General features: G+C 46.5%; 1 protein-coding gene across 1 annotated transcript; it reads right to left on the bottom strand.

Moving 5' to 3' along the window:
• Positions 1-1178: 1178 nt before the first annotated feature.
• Positions 1179-6013, bottom strand: TOPORS (TOP1 binding arginine/serine rich protein, E3 ubiquitin ligase). Its single transcript, XM_054397403.1, has 2 exons — positions 5997-6013; positions 1179-4858 (listed from the first exon to the last, which is right to left on the bottom strand). The coding sequence occupies exon 2, from the start codon at positions 4853-4855 to the stop codon at positions 2147-2149; it is 2709 nt and encodes a 902-aa protein (XP_054253378.1). The 5' UTR covers positions 4856-4858; positions 5997-6013; the 3' UTR covers positions 1179-2146.
• Between the last annotated feature and the right edge of the window lie 11034 nt (positions 6014-17047).

Below are 17047 nucleotides of genomic sequence, written 5' to 3'. Positions count from 1 at the left end.
GCCCTTCTTAAGGAGGAGGTATTAGAACAATCAGGAGTGACGACATGAAGTTGAGCCTAAGAAGGGAAGGGAAAGCGGATTTACTTTTGTTTCTCATCCTCCTACTCAATCTTTAATTGGCAATAAATTTCTCTCAGTATATTTGGCCTGTGACAGTAACTGTTAAGTGATTGCCCTCTCATCTTAACCCACAAGGTTTCCTATCTTACCCTCCTCCATATGATGCAGGAGAAAGTAAGTGACAGACCAGCTGGTGGTTATCTGGCAAGCAACCAGCCAAGGTCAAAGCCACCACTCATGGAGGTAGTAATATAGGAGAGACAGAAGGCAACTTCCTTGTTCAGCCCCAAGAGCTGTGCATACTGAGAAGGCCCAAACCTGAAGAATGGGACTCTGTCTGAACCCTGTGTGTTGCAAATACACACAGGGGGACATCTAGGGTGAGCTAACCCGGGTGAATGTTGCCTAAACGAAGGAGGTAAGGAGATGCTGCTCTGGGGTCAAGGCTACAGAGTCTTCGAGTATGTAGTGGTAGGGCATACACAAAGTAGGACTCCTTATGAGTTGTACAGCAACAGGACATGAGGTAGAAGACAGATGTGGGGGAAAAAATGTTACCCAACCACTTAGAAGTAGCAGCACAGGGACCATCCAGCTTTGTGAGTATTCAAAACAGAACAAACCCTGAGCAACCTGACCAAAATTGTTGCTGCTTTCAGTGAAGGCTGGGCCAGATGACCTGCAAAAGTCCCTTCCAACCTGGAGTACTCCTAACAGCACCCGTATCAAGTGTAGGAATGAATACATGATAGCTGAAAGGCCACAGATCTTGTGACTGAGTACATGCTGAAAGACTGCAAGTCTAGAGAAACCAGGAGATAGGAAAAGCCTCAGAAGAGGTCTGTCTATCCATCTTGCTAAACCAGACATATAAATGCGGCAGAGTGGTTATAGGCTAACTATAGATGAACTTTGCGCAAGTTGTGCTCGTTATAATGATTCACATCTAAACAACACATCTCCTCACTTGAGATACTCACCTTCTTGAAAAAGACTCCCCCTCCACACTATGCGCCCTGATTTCTTTGAACACTGTATCCTTGAATTCAAAGCAAGGAATGGACCGACCGATAAAAGAAACATACTATTAATATGTATTAGGTAAGGATTTACTGACACAAGATACATAAATGACAGATTTGGTGCTCTATCAGGTGAGTATCCCCTTGCTTGCCCGTATTTCCAACAAAAAGTAATAAAACCACAATACCTTGGCTCTGTGTGTACATCGGTGTAACAGACACTGGGCAAACAACCCCACCTGAGGGACAACACCAACATCCAATAGTCTGTACTGGGAAGACACACAAAACCTAAAGATAAATGTTCTGTTAGCAAAGTATATAGTCCACTCATTTAATCTAGAAAAGCAAAAAGGCAACTTATTGCTTTATTCAGGTTATGGCAGAGCTCACTTAATGCTGCTGGAAGTCCTGCTGAATTTCTTAAGAGCTGAGCAATTGTTTCACTAAGAAGAGCAATCCTCACAAAATGCATTTTCTGGCTTTTGATCTGGGCTGGTTTTGCTGTTTGTTTAACACAAAAGTTTGAAATACTCTGTGGATGTATTTCACGTATTACAAGAATGCAGGATGGCTTTATGGAATTATAATTTGCTAACAGTCATCTGAGAAAGCAACAGTCTGCTTTGACTGAACAGTGCTGTACACGTTCAAAAGTTTGACACATTTCCAGACATCTTTAACATGCACGAATCACATCAGGTGGTTTTATAGTCAAGGGCAAAAACACTGTTAAATTCACAATTTTAAGAATTTCTCTGTGGAACACGTGCTACATTTTTCTTCTGGGAAAGCAAACCAAGAAGATCTGTTGACAAGTCTTTTCAGCAGTCGCAGGATCAATGGTTGTCTCTCTGGATATTCTACTAAAGAAACCTTGGAGGAAGGCAGTGGACTGGAAGGTGTTGCTGGTGCTTCTTGAATACAGCTTGTCACAATTTTTTGTGTGAGAGGTGTTACTGCTGGTATTGACCATGATGGGGCTCTGATCAGTTGATGTTTCTTGAGGTTTGACATCAGCATTTTCGTTGTCACTATTTCGTTGTCATTCTTGTTGGAATGCTTTACTTTTTGGCTGCTCCTCCAGTTTTCTCACCAGCTTTGTGAAAATCTTCACATTCTGTCCTTTCCCGATAAAAAGACAGAGACTCATTTTCCTTCTCATTTATCTGAGTTGTGCCTGTCCAAGTAACACTGCTGTCACATTCCGTACTTTCTGGCTCCTTGCTACTGTCACTGTCAATTGTAATCACCACTGGAGAAGAATGCGCTGAATTACTCATGCGGTGTTTCCGGTGCTTCTTCTTATGCTTTTTCTTTTTCTTTTTAAGATGCCTTGTTGTGTCTGTGGCTTTTCCTTCATAGACTATCTCCACGCTTGGGCTCCTCCCCCTTTTCTTCTTTTTCTTATGCTTTGTCTCGCTGCTCACTTGATTGTCTGAAAGGCTATCTTCATTTTTGTAGCAGTCACTGGACTTTGAGAAACTTCTCTTGGGGTCATTTTGCCTTTCTAGACTTGTGGTCTCTGTTAACGTATTCTCCAAGTGTCGAGTTTTGTACTTCCTTTTTCCACCAGGTTTTTCACTTTTTGTTCTGTCAGTTCCTCCAGAAGGGGTCCTTGACCTGTTGCTTGATCGACTCCTTGACCTGCATCTTTCATAACAGTAGTAGTGTCTCTCATGGAGTCCCCTCTGGCTATGTGGATCTGTCCTTTCAATAAATGATCGTATCCTGTATTCTGGACTAGCAGATTGCCTTGAGTAGAGAGCATCAGAATGAGTCCTTCTCCTGCTGGAGGATTCATAGCTCTCTCTGTACACCTTTCTACTGCAGAAAGCATATCCCCACTGGTATCTACTTTGATAATGGTCTCTGACGTAATAGCGATCACTGTCTCTGCTTCTTGATCTCCTTTTGCCATGACCGTTGCTACGTGATCGTGATCTGCTTACTTCTCTGGATGGAGTGCTCTCATGACTTAGAGAGCCTCTCTGGCTTTTAAGGGAAGCTCTGGTGTCATGAGCTCTTGACTTCTTGCTGCTTCTTTTGCTTCTATGTTTGCTGCTATCTCTGCTTCTTGATTGTCTCCTTTTAGGTTGGCTTTTGCTACGATGCTCCCTTCTAGCCCGATGGCCACGACTGTCTCGACTGTTCCGTGAACAGGGTGGTGGGCTCCTGGACTTTACTCTTCTAGATAATCTGTGAGTCCAAAGGGAGCATGCTGTGTCACTCCCTGGGGAGGGGCTCCAGCTCAAATCCCGTGGAGACAGGTCTTTTACCTTACATTTGTTCTTTTCATCATCTCTTAGCTCTGCCTTCTCAACTGCAGGAGATAAGCAGCTCCTACAACTACCTACATCCTCCTTATATGTGAGGGAATGCGGTGAGAAACTCCTGCTTCGTTCACTATCACTCCAGCTGCGACACTGGATTGGCTCCTGTTTATTCATATCTTCTGTTTCCTCTTCTCTGGTGGACTCCTCAGAATCAGAGGACAGCTCAACCACTTCTGGTGTCCTTTCAGCTAAGGGCTTAACATACCCAACAATAACACAGTTGTCTGAGGAAGACTCACTGTCATTTGAGTCAGCATTAGTCAGTAACTGAGTTTGCAGTTTGGCTCTTCCACTCTTTGTAGCAGAGTCCTCATCAGAGCTTTCTGATGTCTCCAGAGGAGAAGCTATGGTTGTACGAACCTCTTCTGAAATGAAATAGGAAGGTCCTGGAGTTTCATCGTCCCAGGGGGCTTGACCAAGACCAGTCACAGACAAACCGTTATCTGGCCGTTGAGAATATGCCATATCTGGAGATATTGTAATAATTGATGAGTCCGAGTGGCTTCCTTCATCATATGATGGAGCCGGACAGTCGTAATTGGCGTGTTGATCATAGGCTTCTAAGTTAAAAGGACAACGGGCAAAACTGATGAATTCATGTAAGAAATGTTCAGTCCGATTCAGCAGAAATGGCTTTAAATTGTCAGCAAAGGCCTGGCTTTCCAGATTGTACCGAGTCACGTTACTCATAATAAGGTGCTGTACAATAGTGACCAAAGATCCATGGGCACCAAACAAGACTCTGAGTTCTCGCTTCAGCCAAGGAACCAACCTGTGAAGGCAGGCAGGGTTGCGGCGGAAGAACTCTGCTGAGATATCTCGATAGCGGCCACCATCCTGAATGCTACGGATGCGCACACCGGTCCGGTACAGAGCTCTGCGGAAGTTGATCATGTCCTCCTCCTGGATCTGCCGCATGGCTCTGCCCTCTGCACTAGCCCTTCTCCTGGAGGCCAGCCTCCTCATCATCTGCTGAATCTCTCTCTCTTGCTGCCGCACAGGTTCGCTTGATAGCCCTTCAAACAGCATCCCATTATCTGGGGGGGACAGCACCCTTCGGGATGGGGAACGGGCCATGAGGCGTTCCCTCGTTAGGGTGGTATGGTAGCGAAACCTCTGGCCAGCAGGGCTGGCAAAGGATCTGTTCTCTGAAGGGCTGAGTATGTACTCCTTAAAGTCATCTTCAGCACGAATTGTATGGAAAATGGAAAAGAAAGGTTGCTTGCAGAGAGGGCATTCTGCTTTGTTTTTGGACCACTCCTGGACACAGCGGAAACAGAACCTATGCAAACAGCGATCCAGATATGCAACATTGTCAAATCTATCCAAGCAGATGGGGCATTTAGAATCTGGAGATGTATCCATTGGCAGCTTGCTGGTGCTGGCTTTTGGTGAGAAGCTGCTGCCTTCTGAAAATTCCTTATCTGCTGAAGTCATATTCTACAGAAGAAAGAGAGAAAAGACCATTGCTATCTCAGAGAGCCAAAAACATTAAAGATGAGACACACAACCCTGTAGCAGTCACCTTTAAGGTTGCAAATCCCATCACTAGCACTGAGAGAACACCAAACTGAGGGGCAGCACAACCTAATGACTTTGCTTGGCCTCTTCACAGTGAGACCTGGCTCTTCAGTGGTCCAAGTTTGTTTTAAACAGGTTTGTTTTTATCATGCTGGCCTGTATGGAAGTAACAGGCCAGACTCTCTCTTCTTCCCCACTCGGAAGTATAAGGGCTTTGATATGGTCAGTAAGTGCGTGGTTACCATGGTATCCTCTGAATACACACTCCAAAGCAGACCAGCATTTACATATGAAAACCTAGAGAACACTTATTTCTGTCCCTTAAGGAAAAAAAAAAAATCAGAACAAATAATTGCACTCAAACTAAACTACCAGTTTCCAAGTGCTGCTGGACCTGTCCTGCTTCTGCACCCTCTGCCCATGTTTTGCTGGGTACTCATGCTAGACCACATACAATTTGTTGGACTAGACAACCTCCAGGGATGTTTTCCAGCCTAAATTAATCTTTGTTTTTATAACTGAAGCAGAAACACCCAGGTGGCATGCCTACACCTACCCTCCGGCACATGCTGCCTTTGTATCTAATCATGGTTTGCAGTAAGTACATTTATTTTGAAGTTATTTTGGGTATCAGCATTCACCTAAGGCAAATATGCTGGAAATAAGTTACCGTGCTGCTTCAAAACTCCCCAGCCACCCTTTGCAACAAGCACAGGAGCTGGTCGCAATCGCCTGCGAGCCACCGGGCAAGACGTGTACCCTGCAGATTACCCACACACACAGAGATGCGAAAACGCGCGTCCCGAGAGGCCCAAGTGCAGTGTGGCTGCCGGGGTGGACATGCACTTACGTGGTGCGTGTCACAAACGCACACAGGGCGCGTCACAACCGAACGGGGCAGGTGGGGGGGAAGCGGATCACGTCTCCCCCCCCCCCATGCGACACGGCCCGCCGAGAGACGCCTCCCGCCCAGCCCGTCTCGGGACGCCGGCAAGGCAGCCGCCGCCATCCACCACAGAGGCCCGGCCCCGCTCTCGGCCCCAACGCCCGCACTTACCGCTGCCGGGCTCTCGCTTGCCGTGCGGGCTGAGGCCGCGGCCGTCTTCAGCCTGTGGCGCGTCCAGCAGCGCCCAGAGACGGCAGTCTCCCGCCGCTCCTCCGCTGGCAGGCAGCGGCGGCGGGCGCCATCCGCCAGGCGCCGTAACGGCTCTGCCATGGGCGGCAGCAGTGGTGTTACTACGGGAACGGTCGCCCCCCACCTCCAGCAGCTAGCGCCGGGTAGCCGTGCTGGCTGCCGGGAGCGGAACACGGGCGCCTTTAGTATCGTCACTTCCGCTCCGGGGAGCGTATATCTTTCCGGCGGGCGGAAGTGCTGCTGAGTGCAGTCTGAGGGGGCGAGGTCGGCATGGATTCGCTAAGGAGGCGGAACCCGCGCCCGCTGTGCGGCTTGGTGCGTGCCGAGAGTGGGTGTGCGGCCTGCTCGGGGCTGGCGGAGTCGAACTTGGGTGTGCTGCTGGGGAGCCGCAGCGCGGGGCAGGCACGGAGCGGCGGAGTTAGGTCTGGGTATGCCGCCGAGGGTGGGTCTAGGTTCGAGGTTACCGCCCCGGTACAGGGGTGAGCTGGGCTTGGCATACCTTCTTGGGGAGGCAGTGGGCACCGAGACCCGGGGATTTCGGTGCTGCTGCTGTTAATGCATTATGTTTTGTTACGCAGGTCGTAGCAGTCGTGGTGGTGCTTTCATGGGGGTTCGTCCTCTACGGGGCGCGGGTGACTGCCCAGAGACAGCTCGAGAGCGGCCTCTTCGCTCAGGGCCTGCCCTAGGCAATGCAGAACCTGTGGGCTACCGCCTAGAGCTTGGCGTTGCCTCGACAGTATGGAGGGATCCCGTGGAAGGCTGTAACCCCTCTGATCGACTGGTCAAATAAAAGCATAAATAACTATTCATAACGCGAAGGTAAATAAAGCAGAAACAGTTAGGAGGAATGAAAAAGGGATCTTTCCGTGCTAGTTTGTGCTAGTGTGAGAGACACAATAGCTGTACATGCGAAAGAAAGGCACTGACACAGCCAGCTATGCAGCCTGCCACAGGCATGGTGCTGCCTTCCACAGCGCCTGCATGTGGTACCGGCTGGGATTCGCATAAAACACGAGCACAGCCAGCCCTGTCCCTCTTCTGCTCTACAGCCTGTGAGGATCATAGTTCACTACTGAAAGCACACATGGGTTTACAGGTACTCTGAGTGGAGAAGAAGGGCACAGCCCTTCTTTCCCATCTGATAACCTTGCCCCATATTCGAGCCCTCTTACTCCCTTCTATGCACCAGCTGGTCCAGGTTCTCACACGCTTACCAATGTGCACACAACATGCACTGACCCTCAGTAGGCACTGCTCTGACAGATACCAACATGGGCCAGTGCCAGGCAGGCCTGGACCCAGGGTCTCCTACTTGCCAGCTAATCCATCTTGAAGTTTGTTAAGAGGTTACATCCTGTTCAGAAAGTCATCATGTTAGGGATCAGTGTTCACAAAGGAAACAGAGGAGTCCTACAAAGAAATCAGCTTCGTTTGAATAAAGGGAGAGTTCATCACGCATATCCCTGTGGAGTCTCTCAAAATGTTGCTGGAGGATGCAGCCTCCTTTTATCCTAATTTCCTGACCACATAACCCTCTTGCCTATTGGCTGAGGTACTAGGGAGGCACAGACTTCCTCCTCTGACTACTACAAATTCCCCCTTAACATGTCCACCCCCCAGCATCGTGTATCATGTCTCATTAGCTCAACTTTATGCCTCCCATGGGAAGAGAAGTTCATGTGTGTGTTAAGCCTGTGTACTTTTTAGAAGTTCAGACTACACTTGGTTTTGCAACAAATTTTCAGTGTTTGGTTGAGTTCTCCATTTTTCCAGAACCTGACTGGTTCTCTCAGGTTATCTAGCTGCATACTCAGTTTGCAAAAGCTGTACACACCTGTACTACAACAAACTTCTGTAAAGATCTAGACTTCTGTATTTCTATCAGTCCCCACCCTCAGCACTTTTCCTTGGTGTTTGGGGGACATGCAGTCGCTTTTGCTCCCCTGCAGGCAGCACCAGGCATTGTGAGCTGTCACTGGCAGTCCTGCTGCATGTGCTGGAGCCAAGCTAAGTTTGATTCACTCATCCTAGTTTTCCCAGAAGCTGCACCTGGAGCACCCAATACCAGTCCTTTCCCCCCTGGTTGGAGTTGAGACTCTGTCACCTCTGCCTTTTGCTGGCACTGGGAACCCTTGTGCACTCTGATTGCTGGCATGATATGAAAGATCTATGTTCAGAATTGTCCTACTCTGTTGACTTCCTAAATGCTGTGTGCATGTCAGGTGAGGAAGGATGCACTTGAGGAGTGCATCACTGGAGCTCCCTGAGTCACCAAAATGGGAAGTGGAAGATGGAAAGTGCCCCAGGCTCTTCATATAGGGATTTTGTTTATGAGCTGGAAAGAAGCAATTCTGGAAGTGTTGTCATGGAGACACCAATGAAACAAACAGCAAGAGCCACCTGAAAATGGGGGACTGTGGCAGTTCCTTGGCACTCCTCCCAACATGAATTCCAGGGTCATATGTCAGTTGGGTGTATGCTGCTGCCCAAACAGTTAAGCTGTCTAGAGAGAGGAACCAAAATGTGCACTCACTCACTCATAAAGGGAAGATCTCCCTGTGGGTACCCAAAATATAAACACCAAAGGTGGGGTGAGGACTCCTTATATGAGGTCCCAGTCTAAGGGAAAAGAATGACTGCCAGGCCACTTGCTGCATGGAGACAACTCTGTCTTCATAGCAGGATTCCATTTATACCGTTATGGGTGCACTGTGGTGAATTTCTTAATTAGTTGGAGGGTTGAGTCCTCCAAACACACCAAGCAAGGTCAGAGCTTCTGGGCCCAGAGGCCCAGTTAATGTTTTCAAGGTGTCAAGCAGAGATCAGCTCGTAGCAAACCTTTGCCTTTTGCTTGGTGTCTGTCAGGCTGTTGTGTTTTTCAGGGCAGTTGTACCTGCCACAGGAGGTTAAATTGATCTCTTTTGCAGGGCTGGTTTTCTACATAGCTGGGAAGAGCAGAAGCCTTCTGTCTCCTTTCCCATAGCCTGCACAGACTGGCAGCACCTCAGACCACCCTGAGATCTCTTGAAGCCAAGTAAAGCCTTTCCCTGGTGAGTCCTTAAGGGACCTCTGGGGTCCCTTAATCAGCAGCAGGGTTTTCTCCACCTGCACCTTTGTAGGAATGAGAACATGGAGAGGCCTCAGACTCATGTCCTCCTGAACAGCAGCCACAGCACCAGCAGTGCCCAAGCTGTTGACAGCAGGACCCACAGTCCACAGAGGGGTGCAACCCTTATCCCTTTCTCTGGCTCACCCTTGCACAGGAATGATGCCTTCTGCAGGGCATAAGCAGCTCCTCTGAGGAAGGTCAGTAGGAAGCTCAGACTATTCTATTCCTGGGTTTTGTCAGCATCTCCCATGTTATCTGGATCACCCCACAAATACATAAATATTGTTACAGACCCCAGCAGTGACCCTGCAAAGGTTTCTGTGTGGACAGGCTGTCTGCCTCTCCACTGACATTGTCCTCTGAGTCAAAGCTGAGTGACTGGCCACAGAGTAAGAGCTCAGCTTCAATGCAATGTTGTCCACACTATTCAAGCCATCACCAGGCACCATTATGTCTCTGTAGGTGTCTTTGTAGGCACCCTCAGCAGAAGAGTAGCAAGAGCAGGAGTGATGGGCATGAGGCTGGCCTGCCATGTTAGAAATTGTCTTTGACCACCATCCTGCCCCAGGCTGTGGCCATGCACCATCAGATTCCCCACCCTCCTTTCAGGTGTCACTGCTGGCATGCACCTATGGCTGCAGGTGGATAGGGATCGGTCACTGCAGGGCTTTGAATTTCTCTGCTCTGCTGCCAACCTTTTGCAGCCAGGGCAACGGAAATCATCCACTCTGGCTTTGTTCCTTCTGGGGAGGCAGCGCTGGTGATCACACAGAGCTGGTTTAGCTGCGAGCTGCCACCAGATGGCAAAATACTCCCCAGCACCGCTCCCAAGCCTGCCTGCCCTCACCGCAGGCTGGAGTTCTGCAGAAGAGCTGCAGCGGTATCCGCCCGATGTGTCTTCCCGCGGGGTAGGTGCTGCTCGGTGTGTTCAGGAGTGGTCCTCCAGTAGCCGTCAGAGGATCAAGACGTGCCCGTGTTCTCAGGCCTCTTGAAGTCCAAGGCAGAGTCTATGTCTCGGTTTAAGGAGCAAGACAGGCTCTCTAACTCTTCTCAAATTTGGTGTTGTGGGTTTAAATTACCCCCCCCCCCCCCCCAAAATAAATTTGCCAGACCAGCTCAGTTGCAAGCAAATGGAACTATATTTACAAGCAGACTAAAATCTAGAATTATGGAATGCAATGAATATGTACAAAATATACAATAGTTACATGCATTTACAATTTTAACCAACACAATAACCCCCCTGGACAAAACCAGGGGGTTACCAACAGCTTTCTTCTCTGCTCCCTACCCCTCTATACAACAGAAAAAAGAGAAGAGAAAAGCAGAGAGTAGCTTGTTAGTGCTAAGCCACAACAAAGAAACTCAGCCGAGGTCAGCAAGCCAGTAGAAGCAGCCAGCTAGTGTCTGCTAGAGCACAGAGCCGAGAAAAAGTTAGTTTATACAACTAACTTTATGTTACTTATCACACCAATGGGATAACCAGGGATATTGCTGAGTTTTAGATTCATCTTAATTTCCCACTTTGGAGTAAATCTTCGCTCATAATTCATCTGCCTGGAAGTTATGGATTGACTTGAAGATGAGGCTATGAGGAGCATTGTCCAGGATCATGCTCTTGATCCACGGATAAGAAGGAATTCAAGAGTTCCAGTAGATACCTAGTTGTTAGAAATAAGAGACTATAAGCTCAATGAATTTGCAATAGCAGTATTAAAAATTTACTTCACATGCAGCTTTGATGCCAGTTGTCTTATTTCTTAAGGCACTGAGCTACCTCTCTCTGAAGAAGCTGTCTCTGCAGCTGCTCACTTACAGTGTTATCACCTATATGTTCTACCCCCACTTCCCTTTCAAACTCTCTTCAGCTTGAGCTCATGTGCTTGCTCACAGAAGCCAAGATGCACATGCAAGCCCGCTCAGCTTGCTTCTGGGATGTCACAAGAAGGGATTGGACCCAGGGCTTAGTATTCATCATCCTCTGCTTGCCCATGAGGATGCAGTGCAGAGCAGAATACTTGTGTTCCCTGTCACGATCAAAATGGCACCACAAATCACTATGTTTACACAGCATTAACCATTCAGATGAGGTCAACAGAGGTGGTTGTTTGCCAATATTATCGTCCCTAAAGGAATATATTCATAATGCTGATGAAATTCCCCTCAGATCTTCTTTTTATTCCCTTTTTAATAAAGCATAGCTTATGTATCACAGCAAGGCTGGTTTATTAGTCTTGAAGTGTTTTGTTTGCTTGTTTAGGTTTCAGGGGGATGTTTGGAAAAAATGTGATCAGCATACGTTTGATTAGCATAGCTCAGAGGACTTTTGTTTAATGAAATGATTAATTGATTCAGCCAGGTATGCAGCCACACTAACAGCTGCTTCAACAGACACAAAAGATTTTCCTTCAAATAAGACCTTGCCTCACTAACATGAGGCAGTACCCATGGATACAGGTTAATAATAAGGTTGATAAGAATATGTTAGGATATCTAACGTTGTAGCTGAGTTATTTAATGAAGGCTATTGAAAACAGTCAAGAACAGAAACAAAATAATTAGCCAGGCAACTGTGGGCTAAATTCAGATTTAAATCACTTCAACATACTGATAATAATCAATTTGTCCCAAATTACCCCCGTAAGGAAAGTGGAACACAATTTCTGCATTCCTGCATTACACAGTATTTGAAAAGGTAGGAATTACAAAACTACAGAACAGAGTTTAATAGAGCCCTCTGCCTGCTTAATAATAATTACATGGTTTCACTGGCATCACAATTATTTATACAATACCACCTGTAATCTAAAAGCTGTACAAATACAGATTTTGAAAAATACACTGAAGTTCTTGGTAAATGGAAACCTCTTACACTCTTAAAATCCCAGTGGTGACCAGATATGAAATTCATATAAATCTAAAGACAGTACTGCAGACTACAAGTAGCTCCCAGGTCATGTTGTGTTGAAAGAAGAAAAAAGATGCATACATCATATGAGACATGGTAGGATAAGGTGAGAGATTCAAGAAAACAAAGACAACACTAAGCCCAAAGGAGGGTGACATCTCAGAGGATCCTGTTCAAGTGCTTTGTGATTAGAAACACATATCAGACCTTGGACCAGTTTGTCTGAGATGTGGTGCTGCCACAAATCCTGTTAAGAGTTTAGACAGACAGGTTTCAATACCCTATCTGCAAACACAGGCTGGGAGTTTTGTTGCTGCATTGCCTCTTCAGGTCTCCTGTTAATTACTGCAGCTATCTGCCATTACTTATCCTGTGCTGTGGCCAATTCAAACATTTCTGTAGAAAGGAACACCTGTATCTGAACAAAAATCAATGCCACAGGACCTTGACACACCATTGGAGGCTGTGTTACACATGAACACGAGCAACCTAAGTGAAGCAAAAGCACACAAAGCCTTTGCAGAAGCTAGACGGCAGTGTTGGCACATGCTCTGAAGCACAAGCAGGCTACTAGCTTTTATTTTGCACAGTGGGCTCTAACTGCAGGTCCTCTGTTGACAGGAATCAGTTTTGAACCTCCTTATAATCACCTGAGGAAAAATATGGTTTAGTACCTTTGAAACTTTGGCTTCAAGACCAACGATCACAAAAGAGGTACTCATTGTTCATGGGGGGCAGGGGGAAAGCAACAGAAAGAAAGACTCAAGCAGAGTTCCCAAAGCAAAAAGTACACAGCCTTTTCTTTCACAGTAAAAAGGCATTTTTTTGACCCACACTAACTCACATTTCTGCACGTCAGAAGGTGATTTAACAGTGACACAGTACCAAATAAGCCTGCCACTTAAAGGAAGTGGGAGATTTTGACATGGCTGTTTACATTCAAAGGAAATAAAAAGAGAGCTGGAGAGCTCTGCCACAGACACTGGAAGGGACGAATGGTTAAAAAGATAAAGACCTTCAAAGACTGTATGCTGCCCCCAAGCAGCCTTTAATGAATTTCTTTGTGGTTCACCGAGTCTGGTTTGCTTTTAACGGTTCGTTTGGCAAGTTGTTGCTGCGGCGATTTTTCTAATAATAATGTCACAGTAATCTTTTAACTGGGTACAGCTTTATGACTAGACAGGATTGCTCTGAAAGTGATTTCTGGATCTGGTAAGATGGGAAAAATAAATGCAGTAAAAGTCCTTTAGTTCCTTCCTCTGTGGCATGCATCATGTTGAAGACCAGGAGGAAAACTGTCACTCTGAGGAAAAGCAGAAGGAATACTCTTCCACTCAGATGAGGATTATTTTGAAGCTGAGAGCACAATATTGGCAGCAGACTGGGACAGTGTTTGCTTCCTTCACACTTTGGTCGTTACTGATTACAGTCAATATGACAATATATATTTTACCCAACATACTATTTTTTTTGATAGAGTTATTTTCCTAGCCCTCTATTCCCAGTGACATTTTCACAGAATCATATCCATTTGGAAGAGACCTCAAAGATCATTTTGTCCAACCCTTAGCCCAGCACTGAAAGGACAACACTAAACCATGTCCTCAGGTGCCAACTGCTTAAACACCCTCAGGGACAGTGACTCCACCACTGCCCTGGGCAGACCATTCCAGTGTTTGAGAACCCTCTCACTGAAGAAATATTTCCTAGCATCCAGCTTGAATATCCCCTGGAGCAGCTTGAAACCATTTCCTCTGATCCTGCTGCTTGACACCAAGGAGAAGAGGCTGGCTCCCTCCTCACTCCAACGTCCCTTCAGGTAGTTGTAGAGAGCAATGAGGTCTCCCCTCAGCCTTCTCTTCTCCAGACTGAACAACCCCAGCTCCCTCAGACACTCCTTGTAGGCCATGTGCTGCAGGCCCTTCACCAGCCTCATTGCCCTTCTCTGGATGCACTCCAGCACTTCAATGTCCTTCTTGTAGTGAGGGTCCCAGAAGTGAACACAGTACTCAAAGCGTGGCCTCACCAGTGCTGAGTGCAGGGGGATGGTCACTTCCCTGTCCCTGCTGTCCACAGCATTTCTAATACAAGCCAGGATGCCACTGGCTTTCTTGGCCACCTGGGCACTGCTGACTCATGTTCAGTTAATTGTCAACCAATAAACCCAGGTCCCTCTTCGAGTCACAGCTTTCCAGCCACTCTATCCTTGTGCTTGATAAAAGTAGCAATCAAAATTACTAGAACAATGAAAAAATGAAAAAATGAACTGCAATTACGACTAAATATATATTGTTTTTCATCACTAATCAAAAGCTCAGTGCCAGCAATACAGCTTGAAGCATGAAAAGATTTAAACTCAAACTATTGAAATAATTTGCTAGCTACACTGCTGGATAACAATACCTTATCTTTTTTTTTTCATCAGCTGCAGTCACCCTGCTGTCACTCCACATTTCTACAGAGGCTCTCAAGCACAGGATAACACACTCTGTCTTCTTTATTGTAATTTTTCAGACGTAACTGTGGGTGGACAATACTTTTCACAGCAGGGAGAAGAAGAAGAAAAGGAGAAGAAGGAGAAATTTGTGGTGCAGGAAAAGGGAAGAAATTAAAAAAGGAGTCATCCCCTAGGAGATTAAATCCCAGCTCCATGCAAACATGACTTGGGGCAAATAATCCTACCAAAGTCACTGAATTTAAAAAATTCATACTCTGTGTAAATATCTGCAGTAGGCTTCAGATCAGTGTCAGACTATGACCTTGATAGTTGTTCCCAGTAATTTCAAGGGGACTATTTACATAGAAAAGTGCATACTGAACTTCCAGAATTGGGACAGAAAGCCAGTTAATTCAGTCTAGCTACAAAAAAACTCCAGACTGAAGTTCTTGCAGGGCTGCTATTTATTAATAGTTTGTGGTACCTTCTGTTCTGGATATCTTAAATACACATACACTACCCTGCTTGTAGGATCAGACCATAGGGATGATTTTTACCCAAGTACTGTACCTCTCCAAGAAAGGCAAGCATTCTAACACACAACATTGCACATAGCAGTGGCCCCAGGGTATTCCAGAAGCTTGTAGGCCACATATTGTGTGAAGTTTGCAGCTGAATACATTTGTCCATTACCATTCCATCATTGACTGGAAGAAGAAAGTCCATGACTTCAAATCAACAGCCTCTGCCTTGGTAATACTGAGAAGAGAAGCTGTTAGGGTATCTCACCTTGACAGAACTAAACTAAGCAATGTCACATTTTAGTCCTTGTTTCCATTTCTATGCTGATAAATGGCACCTGTTAGGAGTTTGGATACCAATTCAAAAGGCAGTCAATTACAGAATCACAGAATCAACAAGGTTGGAAGAGACCTCCAGGATCATCAAGTCCAACCAATCACCCAACCCTAACTAATCAGCTAGATCATGGCACTAAGTGCCTCATCCAGTCCCTTCCTAAACACCTCCAGGGATGTTGACCCCACCACCTCCCTGGGCAGTCCATTCCAATGGCCAATCTCTCTCTCTAAGATTAAGCCTAAACTTCCCCCTGCACAGCTTGAGACTGTGCCCTCTTGTTCTGGTGCTGATTGTCTGGGAGAAGAGATCAACCCCACCTGGCTACAACCTCCCTTCAGGTAGTTTTAGACAGCAATAAGGTCTCTCCTGAGCCTCCTCTTCTCCAGGCTAAACACCCCCAGCTCCCTCAGCCACTCCTTGTAGGGTTTGTGTTCCAGACCCCTCACCAGCTTTGCTGCCCTTCTCTGGACATGTTCCAGCATCTCAACATTTCTCTTGAACTGAGGGGCCCAGAACTGGACACAGTACTCAAGGTGTGGCCTAACCAGAGCTGAGTACAGGGGCAGAGTGACTTCCCTGCTCCTGCTGGCCACACTATCCCTGATAGAGGCCAGGATGCCATTGGTCTTCTTGGGCACCTGGGCACACTGCTGGCTCATGTTCATTAAAGTTCTATGCTTTGCTTCAGACATGCAGCACCCAGGTGCAGCTTGCAGATTTTATTAACTGCAGCTAGGAAGTTTTTACCTCAGTAAAGATTCAAGGGATTTGGTCTAGTGATAAAGGTATCAGCTTAATAATAAACTCCTCCACAAATAACTGCAGTTCATTAAAAAGCATGGTGCAAGGTGACTTCAAGGTGGTCTGTCAGCACTGTTTTGTTGGAGGCACATGTAATCATAACACTGAGATAGCCAATTTTTTATGGAAGTGTAAAAGATAGCATACATTGCATGGAGTTTACAGACTTATGTGGAACTGCTGCAGAAAGAATGAGTGAAAGGAAATACAGTTGTTCCTGTTTCCCTGAGGAGAAGCAGAGGAGAGAAGAGCTGGTTAGAAAGCTGGCTGTGCTGACAAGCAAGCTGAGACCCAGCAACTGACTGCAGTCCTCCTGAAGGCTCCATGCCAGGTCATCTTTCTCGGCCAGACAGGGTTTTAAGAAGGCTTTAAAAAAAAAACCAGCTAACATATAGTTCATACTAATGCCTTCTGAAACTTGTACTAAAACAGCCACAGCTGTGATGGGAATAGTGATCTACAAATGAATGATAGTGGAGGAATGTGGAGATTAACAGGAAAAAAAAATGCTGTAGTGTCACAGTGGACTGCTCCAGACTGAAAGGCAATGAGTGTGATGTTTAAAAACCTGAGGCAATTGCTATTTGATGGATGGCTACTACTGCAATAAACTGGAAGAGCACAGAAATAAACCTGTTCCCTTGAAATCAACTGTCATCTGCCTCTTTCTGCAGAAAAACCTCTTTGCATTGCGTATGTCCAGGGGCCAAATGCTCATGATTGTGTCATCCAGCTCTCACAGGAGTGGGCTCAACAGATGTGGAGCAGCTTATGACATCTTACATAGGTTTTGCTCCTGAACCAGCAGCCTGTATCAGGGGAATCATCCCTCTGTCCTAAGGCCAGTCTAACCATTT

Source organism: Indicator indicator, chromosome Z (genome assembly GCF_027791375.1).
Source record: "Indicator indicator isolate 239-I01 chromosome Z, UM_Iind_1.1, whole genome shotgun sequence".
Lineage (NCBI taxonomy): Eukaryota > Metazoa > Chordata > Aves > Piciformes > Indicatoridae > Indicator > Indicator indicator.
Note: the sequence above shows the minus strand (reverse complement) of the source record. Positions and strands in the feature narration are given on the sequence as shown.

Coding starts and splice junctions, on each gene's coding strand:
- TOPORS (XM_054397403.1), bottom strand. CDS start 4,855: ATGACTTCAGCAGATAAGGAATTTTCAGAAGGCAGCAGCTTCTCACCA.